The 17658-nt window shown below is 44.8% G+C and overlaps 1 protein-coding gene across 2 annotated transcripts in view; it reads right to left on the reverse strand.

Moving 5' to 3' along the window:
* The window catches only part of RAPGEF5 (Rap guanine nucleotide exchange factor 5), a 226007-nt gene that overhangs the window by 96379 nt on the left and 111970 nt on the right, over nucleotides 1-17658 (reverse strand). For both annotated transcript variants that reach the window (XM_069958818.1, XM_069958819.1), the window contains one exon: nucleotides 13850-13923. In XM_069958818.1, coding sequence (XP_069814919.1) covers nucleotides 13850-13923 — 74 coding nt within the window. The remainder of the gene's footprint in view (nucleotides 1-13849; nucleotides 13924-17658) is intronic.

The raw sequence follows: 17658 nt of genomic DNA on the forward strand, positions 1-17658 counted from the left end.
ACATTAAAATTTAGTATCTGGGTCTGAGTGTTCCAATTCTGACCGAATAATAGAACATGCAAGGATAGGCGCCTTTACACTCCTCTCTTGCTAAGTCTTGTGACAGACTCTCCCATAGATTTTTATAATCTATGCAGGTCATGTGACACGGAGTCAGACACACTAAGGGTACTATTACACCAAGCAATTTTCCAACGACTAACGATTAACGATAAACGATCTTAAACGACCGCTAAGGCAAACGACCCGAAATCGTTCGCCCAAGTACACGAAACGATGATCGTTATTTATGATCGTTCTTGCGGTCGTTTAGTCGTCGCTATTGCGTACGTTTCAGCTGTGAATTCTTATTCCACCGAACGATATGCGAACGATGTGCGAACGATGAGCGAACGATCAAACAATAAAAATAGGTCCGGATCCTATTAAACGATCAACAATTTCTTGTTGGTCGTTTAATCGTTGCCTGCTATTACACGAAATGATTATCGTTCAAATCTGAACGATTTAACGATTTTTCGAACGATAATCGTTCCGTGTAATACCACCCTAAGCATGGACCTCTCCTGGAATAAAAACTAACAGATCGATACTTGATATATTATTTATGTTAAGGCTATTCATGAAAATGATCAAAGTGAGTATACACTATTTTTATTTATTTATAGATGTGACAAACAAAACCACATGAACAGAGGAGTTACTGTACTGTCCATGACTTTCTATATATACTATACAAGTCTTCTGCTCATGTCTACAAATACAATGGAGCTCTGCAGCTTTCACTACCATTAGAAAATGATTCTTTTCTTCTAACACAGTTGTGCACAGAGGGCGACATTAATTGTTCCTTCTCCTAGGGATAATCAATGCTGAGACCTTAATCTATAAGAAACGTCTGCTTTAGAAGACATTTACCTAAGAAAATTACTGTGATTGATCAACTTTATGAAATCAATAAAGCTTTACCATTTACAGGTGGACACAGGAAATCTCAGACTATTTCCTAGCCAGGGCCGTCTTTCCCATTGGGCAGGGTAGGCGGCTGCCCGGGGGCCCTATGACTCATGGGGGGCCCCAGTGGCAGTCGCCTACCCTGCAGAAAGGGAAAGACCAGGGGCGGGCTGGGCCGGGCTGCATGTGCCGCCCGGTCCGGTCTTCCTCACCACCGAGTGGTGCAGTAGTTGAGAATGAGAGAATAGCGCGGCCGCCCGCCGCGCTATTCCCTCAGTCTCCTCCGGGCCTCAGTGATCCCTCAGGAGCCGCAGACGTGCCGCGCGCAGGCACGTCTGCAGGCACCTACATCAGGTCCCCAGCGGTGACGTCACTTCCCTGACGCGCCGCTGAGGACCTGAGTGGAGAGAGGAGCCGTCGCGCTGCAGCAGCAGGGAGAAGCTGCTGCCAACTGAAGATCCGACTGAAGCTGCTGCCAACTGAAGGAGAGGTGAGTTGTATTTTTTTATATTTTCTTTTAAAACCCCTTCACATGTGGCCACACGGGGGGGGGGGGGGGGGGGCTGTTCTATAAGGGGGGGATGCACAGGGGGGCTATTCTACATAGGGGAATGCACAGGGGGGCTATTCTATAAGGGGGGATGCACAGGGGGGCTATTCTATAAGGGGGGATGCACAGGGGGGCTATTCTATAAGGGGGATGCACAGGGGGCTATTCTATGAGGGGGGATGCACAGGGGGGCTATTCTATAAGGGGGGGATGCACAGGGGGGCTGTTCTATAAGGGGGGATGCACAGGGGGGCTATTCTATGAGGGGGGATGCACAGGGGGGGCTGTTCTATAAGGGGGGTGCAAGGGGGGGCTATTCTATAAGGGGGGGATGCACAGGGGGCTGTTCTATAAGGGGGGATGCACAGGGGGGCTATTCTATAAGGGGGGATGCACAGGGGGGCTATTCTATAAGGGGAGGATGCACAGAAGGGGCTGTTCTATAAGGGGAGGATGCACAGGGGGGCTATTCTATAAGGGGGGATGCACAGGGGGGCTATTCTATAAGGGGGGATGCACAGGGGGGCTATTCTATAAGGGGAGGATGCACAGAAGGGGCTGTTCTATAAGGGGAGGATGCACAGGGGGGGGCTATTCTATAAGGGGAGATATACAGGGGGGCTATTCTACATAGGGGGGTGCATGGGGGCTATTCTATAAGGGGGGTATTCTATATGGGGGGATGCACAGGGGGGGCTATTCTATAAGGGGAGGATGCACAGGGGGCTATTCTATATGGGGGGATGCAAAGGGGGGCTATTCTATATGGGGGGATGCACAGGGGGGCTATTCTATAAGAGGGGATGCACAGGGGGGCTATTCTATGAGGGGGGATGCACAGGGGGGCTATTCTATAAGGGGGATGCAGGGAGGCTATTCTATAAGGGGGATATGCACAGGGGGGCTATTCTATAAGGGGGGATACACAGGGGGGGCTGTTCTATAAGGGGGGATTGCACAGGGGGGCTATTCTATGAGGGGGGATCCACAGGGGGGGCTGTTCTATAAGGGAGATGCAGGGGGGGGGGGTATTCTATAAGGGGGGGATGCACAGGGGGGGCTGTTCTATAAGGGGGGGATGCACAGGGGGGCTATTCTATAAGGGGGGATGCACAGGGGGGGCTATTCTATAAGGGGAGGATGCACAGAAGGGGCTGTTCTATAAGGGGAGGATGCACAGGGGGGCTATTCTATAAGGGGAGATATACAGGGGGGCTATTCTACATAGGGGGGTGCATGGGGGCTATTCTATATGGGGGGATGCAAAGGGGGGCTATTCTATATGGGGGGATGCACAGGGGGGCTATTCTATATGGGGAATGCACAGGGGGGCTATTCTATAAGGGGGGTGCAGGGGGGGGCTATTCTATAAGGGGGGATGCACAGGGGGGGCTGTTCTATAAGGGGGGATGCACAGGGGGGCTATTCTATAAGGGGGGATGCACAGGGGGGTATTCTATAAGGGGAGGATGCACAGAAGGGGCTGTTCTATAAGGGGAGGATGCACAGGGGGGGCTATTCTATAAGGGGGGATGCACAGGGGGGCTATTCTATAAGGGGGGATGCACAGGGGGGCTATTCTATAAGGGGAGGATGCACAGAAGGGGCTGTTCTATAAGGGGAGGATGCACAGGGGGGGCTATTCTATAAGGGGAGATATACAGGGGGGCTATTCTACATAGGGGGGTGCATGGGGGCTATTCTATAAGGGGGGTATTCTATATGGGGGGATGCACAGGGGGGGCTATTCTATAAGGGGAGGATGCACAGGGGGGCTATTCTATATGGGGGGATGCAAAGGGGGGCTATTCTATATGGGGGGATGCACAGGGGGGCTATTCTATAAGGGGGGATGCACAGGGGGGCTATTCTATGAGGGGGGATGCACAGGGGGGCTGTTCTATGAGGGGGGATGCACAGGGGGGGCTGTTCTATAAGGGGGATGCAGGGAGGCTATTCTATAAGGGGGGGATGCACAGGGGGGCTATTCTATAAGGGGGGATGCACAGGGGGGGCTGTTCTATAAGGGGGGATGCACAGGGGGGCTAGTCTATGAGGGGGGATCCACAGGGGGGGCTGTTCTATAAGGGAGATGCAGGGGGGGGGGCTATTCTATAAGGGTGGGATGCACAGGGGGGCTGTTCTATAAGGGGGGGATGCACAGGGGGGCTATTCTATAAGGGGGGGATGCACAGGGGGGGCTATTCTATAAGGGGAGGATGCACAGAAGGGGCTGTTCTATAAGGGGAGGATGCACAGGGGGGGCTATTCTATAAGGGGAGATATACAGGGGGGCTATTCTACATAGGGGGGTGCATGGGGGCTATTCTATAAGGGGGGTATTCTATATGGGGGGATGCACAGGGGGGGGCTATTCTATAAGGGGAGGATGCACAGGGGGCTATTCTATATGGGGGGATGCAAAGGGGGGCTATTCTATATGGGGGGATGCACAGGGGGGCTTTTCTATATGGGGAATGCACAGGGGGGCTATTCTATATGGGGAGATGTACAGGGGGGGCTATTCTATATGGGGGGGATGCACAGGGGGGCTATTCTATATGGGGGGAATGCACAGGGGGGCTATTCTATATGGGGAGATGCACAGGGGGGCTATTCTATATGGGGGGATGCATGGGGGCTATTCTATATGGGGGGTGTAGGGGGGTATTCTATATGAGGGTACACAGGGGGGCTATTCTATATGGGGGATGCAGGGGGGTATTCTATTTATTTTTCTCCACATGGGGCTGCACAGCAACACTTTGAGGGGGATGCGGTGACTTGATCTTGTGTTGGGGGCCCAGTCCGCAGCTGTGCCCAGGGGCCCATAGTTTTGTTAAGACGGCCCTGTTCCTAGCTGTTATTGGTTTCATCTGGAAGACATTCTTACTGATCTATAAGAAGTAGACGCTGAAGGATGTTCACAAAGGACAGAAGGCAAAGCCTTTCAGGAGCTACTTGTTACCTTACTTGCTTACCTGTTCTGCTCCACTGTATACTGCCGTTTCCTGGACCACCTGCTGTCCTTCGATCTCCAGCATTCTTATCTTTTTGACAACAACCTGTAATATGCTGTTCCCATCTGAAATGTCTGCCCAGCATAGACAGTACAGCGCTGTTAATGCTGAGTGGCCGTTCCCTGTCAGAACAGTACATTACCAAAGGTTTTCAAGAAGATGACAGCACTGGCCGGTGGAGGACAGTAGGTGGCCTGGGAACTGCCAGCTGTGGCAGAAGAGACAGGTAAGTATACCTCACTGCTATGTCCCCCGCAGCGACATACAGTACATTAGTCACTAAAGCTGGACAAACCCTTTAAGTAATCTAGGGGACGTCTCAAGTTCTGCTCATCATCGACAGACTGTCCTTGGAAAAATGAATAACCCAGAATGGTCAAACCTTTTAGGCTATGTCCACACACTGCAAAATTAGGTGAAAATCTGGCCTTATTTTCATAAATAAAGAGCAAATAGGCAATAAATAATCAAATGAGCGATTTATCTAAATTCAATCTTATTTTCACTTCAAAATGACTTAAAAAAAAAATATATCACTGTGTGAACATACTCTCAAAGTGAACCTGTCACCTGTAGAATGAGTACCGAGGTACCGACAATGAAATCTACTAAAAAAATGAAAAAAAAAACAAAAACACTGTTTTATGCTGCAGTAAAGTGCCAAAGAGGCATGGCTAATGTAGTTAAGATCTGTGAACTGCTAGGGCCACGCCTCTTGGACACTTGGCTGTAGCATAAAATGGTGTTTTCAGCCCATTGCCATCAGAAACAACTAAATTGGAGGGAGGTAATATGTGTATCCTTCCTCCAAGAACTGTGTAACATTATCAGTATGTCGGTAATGAATTTCTAGGTGACAGGTTCACTTTTTGCAGAAACGCATCATTATATAATTTTTTGTAATGATAAAAGTTTAACAGTTCTTGAGCCAGGCAGCAAATAGAGAACACAATATAAATAAAATAGGAAACCGCTTCAAATAAGGCTAGACACTGCAAACGGAAAAAAAGTCTAGAGCAGTCAATATATCTTTAGGACTAAGCCGTCTGCTTTCAGATCTGTCACGTCTACCAATAACCACCATGTGATAGGCATCTCTAGTTCAGTGCGGCATGAATTCACCTTTCTACATAGCTCTTCGGTCACCTAAGGACAAACACTGAAGAAAACATGACTACTCACAAGCAGATGTAGCCTAGATCAGTGGTTTTAGCAAATAGAATCCTAAAATGTCAAGAAACTCCTGTATCTTAAATAGAAGGTAGTACAGACTGAAAAAAATATACAAAAATTAGCTATGCTCTTCTTCTTAAATGTAATTTTTTTTCAACCATAATAATATATAACCAATTGCTGGGATAGGTAATAACTCAATTAATTAATTCTGGTGTCTGATCACTGATATGATGGTTGTATGTGGGTAGTGATGTCACGATACCAGAATTTTGAGTTCGATACCGATACTAACTTTTTTATTTCGATACTCAATACCAGTTCGATACTTAGTAAAGTATAAAAAAAAAAAATACAGTGGTAGAAATATAATACCCCTGCACTATTACAGTGATACCAATTTTTGGACTATTTTTTTTTATTGTGTTAAAAATAAAGTTAGTGATATCTGTCTAAGACAGCTCTGCTACATCAGCTATCACTAAGACAGCTCTGCTGCATCAGCTATCACGAAGACAGCTCTGCTGCATCAGCTATCACGAAGACAGCTCTGCTGCATCAGCTATCACGAAGACAGCTCTGCTGCATCAGCTATCACGAAGACAGCTCTGCTACATCCGATATCACTAAGACAGCTCTGCTACATCAGCTATCAGTAAGACAGCTCTACTGCATCAGCTATCATGAAGACAGCTCTGCTGCATCAGCTATCACTAAGACAGCTCTGCTACATCAGCTATCACTAAGACAGCTCTGCTACATCAGCTATCACTAAGACAGCTCTGCTACATCAGCTATCACTAAGACAGCTCTGCTGCATCAGCTATCACTAAGACAGCTCTGCTACATCAGCTATCACTAAGACAGCTCTGCTACATCAGCTATCACTAAGACAGCTATCACTAAGACAGCTCTGCTACATCAGCTATCACTAAGACAGCTCTGCTACATCAGCTATCACTAAGACAGCTCTGCTACATCAGCTATCACTAAGACAGCTCTGCTACATCAGCTATCACTAAGACAGCTCTGCTACATCAGCTATCACTAAGACAGCTCTGCTACATCAGCTATCACTAAGACAGCTCTGCTACATCAGCTATTACTAAGACATCTCTGCTACATCAGCTATCACTAAGACAGCTCTGCTACATCAGCTATCACTAAGACAGCTCTGCTGCATCAGATATCACTAAGACAGCTCTGCTGCATCAGATATCACTAAGACAGCTCTGCTACATCAGATAACACTAAGACAGCTCTGCTGCATCAGATACCTTGACTGCCCACACAGCTGTTATCTGCACCAATCACCAAAATTGCTGAGGAAGAGAAGGTCACACAGGATCGCACACAGACTATAGCCAGAGCAAGGCCGACCCCCCCCCCCCCCCAGTCACCCCCCACATCACTGATGTCTGCTCCTCACAGCCCCGTCCCCTCCCCCTCCTGCCAGCCGGCTCTATCCTCACATGTGCTGCACATCCACCCGCCTCCTCCGTCCTCCTCTCCGGGGCCTCCTGCTCTCAGTCTTCTCTCCCCACCCGCCTCCTCCGTCCTCCTCTCCGGGGCCTCCTGCTCTCAGTCTTCTCTCCCCAGCCGCCCAGACCTCTGTGCAGCTCCGGCTCCGCTGCATAAATCATTTCCCTGATAACAGAGTCTGGCCGAGCAGGACTCTATTATCAGAGAGACACCGGCAACAGGGGGGGGGGGGGGATCTGCTACACACAGTAGCCACCCCTGCTGCATACAGAGCGGTTAGATGCCGCTGTCAGTGTGACAGCCGCATCTACACAAGTGCCGGCTATTTGAAAATGGCGCCGCTGGGAGCTGAGGGAGAGCCGCGCAGCGGAGGTGACCGCAGGGGGAAGGGAGAGGCATACAGAGAACACGGCCGACGCTCAGATAGCCGCCGGCCGTGTTCTCTGCACTGTACTTTATGCACTGCACTATTATGCAGCGTAACATGAAGTATCGATACCAGGAAATCCTGGTATTGAATCGTTTTTTTTGCCCGAAATATCGATAGTAGTATCGATATTTCGGTGCATCGTGCATCCCTATATGTGGGTAATCTGTCTTTCCTTCATTCAGCCCTCGCTAGAATTCCCATTTAGGTCACAGTGAAGAGATTGCTTAAAGCGACTCTGTACCCACAATCTGTCCCCCCCAAACCACTTGTACCTTCGGATAGCTGCTTTTAATCCAAGATCTGTCATGGGGTCCGTTCGGCAGGTGATGCAGTTATTGTCCTAAAAACAACTTTTAAACTTAAAGCCCTGTGTCAAACGGCCGGGGCCTAGATTGTGTATGCATTAGGCTTGCACCCTCCCTCCGTCCCTCCTCTCCGCCCTCCTCATCATTAGGAATGCCCCTAGAACATTTTCTCCAGTATGAACATTACACAGGTGCCTTAACGATCCAGCCCATGTGCCGTGCTAACACAGCTGAGGAATAGGAGACAATCTGTCTGGAGTATTCCTAATGATGAGGAGGGCGGGGAGGAGGGACAGAGGGTGTGCCAGCCTAATGCATAAACAATCTAGGCCACGGCTGTTGGGCACAGGGCTGCAAGTTTAAAAGTTGTTTTTTAGGACAATAACTGCATCACCTGCCGAACGGACCCAAGGACAGATCTTGGATTAAAAGCAACTATCCAACGGTACAAGCGGTTTAGGGGGGGTCAGATTGTGGGTACAGTCGCTTTAAGTGCAGCTGATTTTCCCAAGACTCAGTTCTGGGGATCAGTAGGGATCTCAAAAGCCCAGTCTCCTGGGATCCACTTTTTCCTTAGTTCTGGTAAACAGCTAATTTATGCCATATGGAAAGGCAAGCAAGTATGGAATGAAAAAAATAACAGATATGGCATCAGTTAGTTGCTGATTACCATAGTTTAGGTATAAGATGTTATTTTGAAGGGGACAGTCTCTATAAGAAGGATCTCGGATAAGGACACTAAGGAAGTGATCTAGATTATCACCTATTTGATCATCATCACATGGTTTTCCAAAGAGTTTTAATTCCTCACAGCAACTGAGTGGATGGGGAGAATGTCTACAGTGTCTACAGGATGACTGATCTGTGTGCCTGAGCCTGTGATAAACAGTCTAATGTAATGAAATGTGGATGACCAATTCCATTTATAGGAATCTTTATAGGTTAGCTATATTTATAGTGAGAATATGTCACAGTCACCTTTCCAGCTTCGGTCAGACAGTATTGGATTCCTGGATCTATAATGGATGCTTAAAGAAAACAACTTAGACTTATAAAAACAAATCATTGTGCTGAAAAGCAGGTCTCCGAGATCAGAGCATAACTAATGAAACACTGATGGTCGGTCTTAAAGCGACACAATCTGACCCCCCCCCCCCCCCCCCAAACCACTTGTACCTTCGGATAGCTACTTTTAATCCAAGATCTGTCCTGGGGTACGTTCGGCAGGTGATGCAGTTATTGTCCTGAAAAACAACTTTAAAACTTGCAGCCCTGTGCCCAAGGCTGACACAACCTCTCTGTCCCTCCTCCCTGCCCTCTTCATCATTAGGAATGCCTCAGGCAGATTGTCTCCTATTTATTAGCTGTGTGAGCACGGCACATAGGCTGGATCATTAAGGCACCTGTGCAGAGTTCAGTGCAGAAGAATAGGAAATATCCTGCCAGTGGCATTACTAATGATGAAGAGGGTGAGGAGGAGAGACGCAGGGGTGGTGCAAGGTAAGGGCACGGACACTTTAGGTCATGGCCGTTTGGTACAGGGCTGCATGTTTAAAAGTTGTTTTCCAGGACAATAACTGCATTACCTGCCGAACGGAGCCTAGGACAGATCTTGGAGTACAAGTGGTACAAGTGGTTTGGGGGGGGGGGACAGATTGTGGGTACAGAGATGCTTTAAAGGATACATGAATGTTAAAGTGAATCTGTCAGCTGTGATTCCTGTTCCAAACTGCTGACACTATTAGATAGATATTAGGTCAAGGAGACACAAAGTACATTTCATATCTCATCTGTGCTTCACCCCTAGCTCGGTAGCCGTGAATAGAACAGCGCCATACACGGGAACCAGGCTGCAGTTTAAAAAAAAGGACTGCTGCACCAGCTTTCCAGTGTCGTCCTGATGGTACATTTGTTTTAAAATGTTCCCTATTCAAATGCTCTATGCAGAGAAAGAAATAACCCCTGATTGACCTAGTAGGATGCTCTGCCACAATCTACTCTCTGTTAGAGCCATCTTTTATGTGAGAAGAGTTTGTGTAAAACTACATAACCCCTTTATCATCAATAAACACTTACAAATAGAAGCGCACAAGCTTTTCTTTCTGTACATATGTTTTTAACACATGTAGGTAAAATTTTAAAAATTTAGACCTACAAAAACGTCATCCACTAATGGAAGCCCCGGCAATGCCCAGAGAGGATGGTGCCCATTCTTTTACAGACTCTGCCACATAATTCTATATTTTTATACACTATACTGTAACTTTTTTTTTCCCCATCATCATTTTTAATCATTAGTAAGTGACGCTGCATCCATAACACAAACATATGAGGGGATACTAGATTACTCGTCCACCCAACTTGCTCCACTGTTGCACCTAATTCCTTGCATAAGAGCGGTTTCGCATACAGCATTTTTGGAAAAATAGATCAAGTCATTCCTTTATGTCTTCCATTTAATAAAAAAAAAAAATCTGTGTGTAAAACTACCCTAACAGTATGTGGAATTGCAAGTATGGTACGTACGCAAATATATTAAAAGGCAATTCTGTAAAGCTGACAACACTTGATCATGGCCGTCGGGTATTGTTACCACTGGAGGCCTTTCGCTTGCCCAAATATATAAGAGCCTGAAAGCCCGTCACCACCGAATGAATGATAACTTTAAACTTTAAAGCAGGTTCTCCATCTGATCTAGCACATATATCAATCCTACAATATTTCTGCATTTGCTCGACTTTCCCCCATGCACAAGGATGTCATTCTGTGGTTTGCTGAGTAGGTTTCACATTACCCATCTGCTGATGTATAAAAATTCATCTTGCTGGTCACTGAGAAACCAACCACTTCTGCATTACAAGACAAAATCATCATGTAATGTACTAAAACCAACTAAAACCACATCTGACCTGTCAAAACCTCATCTAGTCATCGCCTGAACCAACACAAGTCTAATGTATACAGAGAACTTTCTGCATGTTGAACAAATCAATATTTTTTAGTGAGCAGTTCAGAAAAATGTGAAATTCCACCTAACAGTGAAAAAGGTCAGCGAATAAGGCAGGATGTGGACTGTAGAGACCAAAGGAAGCGTTGACATCCAGGATACACTTTTTGAACAGGCACTATTTATGGTCAAGGACCACATAGGAAATGCTTTCATACACCACGTCACATAGTGGAGCGACATGACTTTAGGATTAGGACAAGAACGCGCTGACTGAAAAATAGGAAAAATAATCAGCTATCTGCCTCTGAAGACTACTTGTGAAATGAGGAGGAAACTATTTACAGGCAAATATAATGAGATCCAAGCACAGGAGAGCTTTTAGAAAACCTGGAACATTGGCTAATGAAAAAAAAAAAAAGTATTGCACACCCACAGCACCTAATATTAGAGTTCAGTTGTATACAATTATCCCCATGAATCTGTGCATGACCTTAATTGGGTATTGCATGCCGTCATTTACTGTAGCGTACTATTTCCCACATTATTACCTCTATTAATAACATAGGAAACAAAGCACAAGGAGAGCCATTAGGGTGAATTCACACACAGCAGAAATTACTGCGGCTGACGATCCACATCATAGATCTGCGTGCTGATTTTTTGGCAGCAGTTAAATATATTTCGCCTTCATATTGAATTATATGAATACAGTTATAAGGTCACTCACCATTTTTACCCATAAAGTTTAAAGGGGTAGTGCGGCGCTCAGAAATTATTCACAGAATAACACACATTACAAAGTTATACAACTTTGTAATGTATGTTATGTCTGTGAATCGCCCCGTTCCCCGTGTCCCCCGACCCCCACCCGTGTACCCGGAAGTGTGGTGCATTATACATTACCTGATCCGTGTCGAGGGCCGTCCGCCATCTTGTGCCAAACGTCATCTTCGGACGGACGGCCGAGTCGCTGCCGCCCGCCCCCCCTCTGCTGTGTCACAACTGTGCTCAGCCGCGATTGGCTGAGCACAGTTATGCTCAGCCAATCGCGGCTGAACATCGGATGACGCTGCAGAGGGCGGACGGCATTCGGAACAGTCGGAGCTGTTCGCCGTCCGCCGGAAGAAGACTTCGCTGAATGAAGATAGAAGACTGGTGTCGGCACGTGACAGGTATGTATAGCGCACCACACTTCCGGGTACACGGGTGGGGGTGGTGGGACACAGGGAAGGGGGCCATTCACAGACATAACATACATTACAAAGTTGTATAACTTTGTAATGTGTGTTATTCTGTGAACAATTTCTGAGCGCCGCACTTCCCCTTTAATGAATAAAGTTACATCAAAAATGCCGGGAGAGCTGAACGTGATTAAAACCTTTTGGGGATTTACAAATACAGCTGTATTAGTACAGCGGCTGTATCAGTAAAGTCCCACAAAGACTTAACAGGACACTGGGAGGGCTGGGAGTCCACTGCGCAGCTTCATGCTTCGTAGCCTCCGTGGATTATATGGCATAAGAATTAGGCTGCGTTTTTGCCATCAGTTTTTTTCATCTGTTTAATGCAAAAAAAAAAAAAAAAAGGATGAAAAAAACGGATGCATCTGCGTGCATCTGTTTTTTCATTGACATCCATTATAAAAAATGTCTATTTTTATGTACATTAAAGAAATGGGTGTGTTTTGATCCGTTATTTTTTATATATAATAGAAGTCAATAGAAAAACAGTTCAAAACGGATGCACACAAATGCATCCATATTTTCATCCGTTGTTTTTGTTTGTTTGTTTGTCTTTAAAAAGACGGATTGCAAAAATGCAGTGTAAACCCAGACTTACATTGTGAGAGGTGTAGCAACCCACAAGTAGCTGCAACTACTCTGTTGGGTAGCTACAGCCACTTGTGGGTCACAGCACAACCTCAATATAACTGAATGTGAGTGGTGCAGCACAGTGGTTTGAGTGAAACAATGAAACATCCTGCCATCAATACTGAGTAAATAATAAATGGTGAAGACAACATTTTGCATTATTATGTCTGAAAGAATATCGTGCCAATGAGCGAGTATTATAGACATTTGGTTATTCTGCATTTTTAACAATTATCACATCAAACATCAGCTTTATTTCCTATGCTGGAAATGTTATTTTATCCTGTCAAAGAAAGCAAGACTCATTTTTCTAGATGACCCCAATGCATCAACCAAACCTATTGATATCATGCGCAGAGCCTACAGGTCAAAGCACGATACTTTATCAAGTAACGTTGCCTCTATTGATTTACTACTTTCTCCCTCAAGTCCTATATATCACACAATGAAGTATCCATTGATTCACTCACTTGTAGACTCTACTAACAATAAATTTCAGGTACGGTCATCGCCTTCCCCATAATATATAACAAAGGAATATAAACAATGGTTCATTTAATGTAATACTTGATATACAAGCATTGGTAGTGCGCGCATTTACGACTGTAATAATATTAGGTGGACATATAATTGAATGAAGGAAGTCGATGCTTTTATCCCAGTATAATTTTCACAATACACAGTGAAGAGGGGCGATCAGCTGCAAACAGCGGATGATGGATTATAGAGATTGTGTTTATTATCTATAACACAACATCAAATGAGGCTTTGCTGGAAGCGTGGAGGACAGACCGTCCAAGTTACAGAAGACAGATAGTTCAGTGAACATCCCCCTCCCAGGGGAAACGCCTAATGTTCTATCATGACAGTGAGGGAAATGCTGGAATTACATGGGGAATGGATGGGGCTGGAAAAGCATGCACTTGTCTGGTCCACATAAATTGCACAATCATGTAATATATCATTGATCTATTTTACTCTTGTGCCAAAGAGAACAGTTTTCAATGTTATACCAAACCAAGATCCAAAAGCGTAACCTATTTATATGATATATTGTTTTTTACGCTTTTGACTTTGACAAATGAATTGTTTCATCATATTTTAGAAGTTTTACCTCTGTGTCTGATGTATGTTCAGAATTAGGTGGACTGGATTCTTCTGAGCAATTGAACTCGTCCTCATCACTGACTGTAAGAGAAGAAGAAAGTTTGTAATCATGATCAGTAACAGAATAAGGACTCAAAAATCAGTAGACGCAAATGGTGTGTCCCCTTAAGGTCCCCATACACTTAAGACTTTGATCGGCAGAGCCTGCCAGTCATGGCGGATTTGTCCGTCAATCTAGGATGTATGGGACAGTCCTGAACAGCCACTGATAGATGTTCTTGGTGGTGATAGGTGTCGGCCATGATGGAAAATCACAACTGACCCCTTTGTATAGAAAAAGATAAGCCAAAGTGAGAGCTCTCTTGTGGCAGCTTACCCCTTCTCTCCCCTTAGAGAACAGAGAAACGCTCGGCCGAGTGGGAAGGAAAGGCAGCGGGTGAGATTTAACTGACAGCCGTCAGTTATTAAAAGTATATGGGGACCTTTAGACTCATCCACCAGACTCCACCTTAAAGTGACTCTGTACCCACAAATCTGTCCACCCCAAACTTCTTGTACCTTCAGATAGCTGCTTTTAATCCAAGATCTGTCCTGGGGTCCGTTCAGCAGGTGATGCAGTTATTGTCCTAAAAAACAACTTTTAAACTTGCAGCCCTGTGTAAAACTTTCGTGGCCTAGAATGTCTGTGCATTAGGCTGGCACAACCTCTCTGTCTCTCCTCCCCGCCTTCCTCATCATTAGGAATACTCTAGGCAGGTATTCTCCTACTCATCAGCTGTGTGAACATGGCACATGGGCTGGATTGTTAAGGCCCCTGTGCAGTTTTCACTGCAGAGGAATAGGAAAAATTCTGATGATTTCATTTCTAATGATAAGGAGGGTGGGGAAGAGGGACGGAGGGGTGGTGCAAGGTTAGGGCACAGATACTCTAGGCCACACCAGTTTGACACAGGGCTGCAAGTTTAAAAGTTGTTCTTTAGGACAATAACTGCATCACCTGTTGTACGGACCCCAGGACAGATCTTGGATTAAAAGCAGCTATCCGAAGGTACAAGCGGTTTGGGGGGGGGGGGGGGGGGGGACAGATTGTGGGTACAGAGTCGCTTTGACACATACAAAGTACCTTTCAGGATAGGCCTTTGTGTGTGTACCCAGAGGAGTAGCACTATTTCTGGCCATTATATTTTTGTATCTGACATTTTCACAGTTTTTCTGCTATTTAGACTCAATATCTAATTTTTATTTATCCCTGAGTTAGTGAGAGGAGACATGCTGCTCTGGCGGCTCCCATACACTACACACATAGAAGAGGGGACTTGGTCCCTTATATCAGTATTAGAAAGCTGTGAGGACAACAGTGGAAACTGCCATCAGGAGGGGAGACACCAAGGCATGCACGACTTTAACATGTTTATCTGAGCTAACAAAACAAAGCAGAACATTGCATTACACAGCTCACAAGATCTAATGTCCTCTGCAACCTTTGCTATGGTCACACAATGTACAAATAAGGGCAAATAATGGCCGTGTTCTGATGAATGACAGCTGTAAGTAATGATCATTATTTACGTCCGCCATGTGCCATCATTTTACATTGTGTGACCGTAGCCTTCCTCTGGCTTCTCCCTTAGTGTCCTCCTCTTAACCCCACAGAACTGTAAATGCCTCATTATTATACAACCTTTAGAGTGTTTACATGTACATTCTTCCTATAGTAAGTGCCCTAGCCCCAGGGTTTCTAACTATGCATTGCGATTTTAAAATAAGTATAAAATTGTGCAAACACACATCCACACAGTGCAAACAGGAGGCTAAAAATACACTTGTTTACTGAATGTTTTTAGGGTTTTTTTTTTTCCCACTCATTTTTTATTTGTGCTTGACAAATATCCGGACAGTTTTATTAACGTTTTTTTTTTTTAGACACGTCCCGTATAATACACTCATTAGGCATGCATAAATACATGTAATGTGAATGATTGTGTGCATTGCTTTGGATATTACATTGTATATATATATATGCCAAAATGCACATCAAAACGTCTTTTAATGCAATGTTTGTGCTGTTAGGTAGGTTCCATTTCTTTTGATGAACAGAAAAATGCAGAGCTCTGGCACCAGTGTGAACAGAGAAACTCCAAAACAAATACATTACTAGCATTCTATACCTGTGACTTAACAGCCCTGTATATATTGCTATAATCCAGTGATTACCAGACACATTAGTCATTGCAGTTGGATTACTAATGGGGCAAGTCAGAAAATAAAGTTACATTTACAATTGCCATAAAGGAGGTAGAAGAAACAGAGTTTACTACTTTAACTCCACCCAGAGGTATTATCCTTTAATTTTTCATTTACAACTCTTTGACACCTTTCAAATACTAGTAAAGTTTCCCACTACCTCTCTATGAAACAGCTCTGCAACCTACCATCCAGTCACACAGGACTTTCCTATCTCAACCAACATAGCTGGACTTGTAGGACTCTTTAAGTTAAAAAAATCTAGCAAACATGGCTGCTACACCTGATATACCTGCTCAATCCCACCCTTTGTTAACAGCTTGTTGTTTAGGGTAACTGCCACCAATTTGCAGTGGTCTGTCCCACACTGTCTTTCTATTTATAAATATATTATACATTACACTCACACTTTATCTCTATATCTATCTCAGTTTGTTCACACTACGTGAAGAGACCAGCCGTTCTGTGACCGGGCCGCGTCACTGAACGGCCAGTCTCTGAACGGATCATCTCTGCAAGGATGATCTTGTGGCCGCGGGGTTCTGATGCGGGCACATCAGCGCGTGCCCGCATCAGAACCTCCCACAGCACACAATGAAGCAAGCAGATTTTGTCAAGAAATTTGCATTAAATCTGTAAACAACCAATCTTTAATGCAAGTTTCTCTGTTTGTGCATTGTAGTGTTTGTTTCCTATAGAGTTTCACTATCAGGGCAGGTTCACATGTGACAGTTGTGTTAGGCCTGTACTTGTACAGTGTCCATAGTAGGACATAGAAACATAGCATGGGACATCCAGCAATAAAACAAATCCCACTAAAACTGACCCCATATAAAACTATAAGATCCTCTTTCAGATTCCCTCTGGCTTTTTATACTTCCGCAGCCAGCGGTGAATAAGCCCTTGTGCCTACTACATTATGTATTTAGCAAATTGTATTATTCGCAAGGCAGCTAAAAAGTTTAATATTTGCTGCATTGGCAACACTGTACTCCGAGATCATACAGACTACAAAAGCAGTGGTTTTCCTAACCCTGTGTTTTCTTGGGAAGTTTCCCTGTAATGAAACAGACATAAAACTTGTGGTCTTTGGAGAACGGCCAAATAGAGGGTGCTTAGGTTTATGCCAACACAAACTGTATACTGTTTTTTATGCTTCTAGGCCTGGGAAAAATCTATTCCCTCCATATATTTTTACGTTAGTTCGTGCAAATGAAACCCCAGATGGACATAAATCACATCCAGTATTTACAGGTCATTGCTTTGCTTTCCTTCTAACAATCAGTATTATACAAATCTGATTAATTCACAATAAGAACAAACAGTTCAAGAGAACATTAGACCTTATACGCTGAAAAATATCACTTCTATTATTCAATACAACCATATTCGAGCTCTTTATAATGTTGGCATGAGCTTCCATTTTATTCTGGCAACAAAAAGACTACAAAAACCGACGTACACATCTATCACAATTTTATGTCACCACTTCTTGTATTATTTTTTGTGCTTTGTATTATAACATTACAGCAGATGTCTGGTATAAGCAAGAACAAATCATGAGGAATCTTT

Source organism: Dendropsophus ebraccatus, chromosome 2, assembly GCF_027789765.1.
Source record: "Dendropsophus ebraccatus isolate aDenEbr1 chromosome 2, aDenEbr1.pat, whole genome shotgun sequence".
Taxonomy (NCBI): domain Eukaryota; kingdom Metazoa; phylum Chordata; class Amphibia; order Anura; family Hylidae; genus Dendropsophus; species Dendropsophus ebraccatus.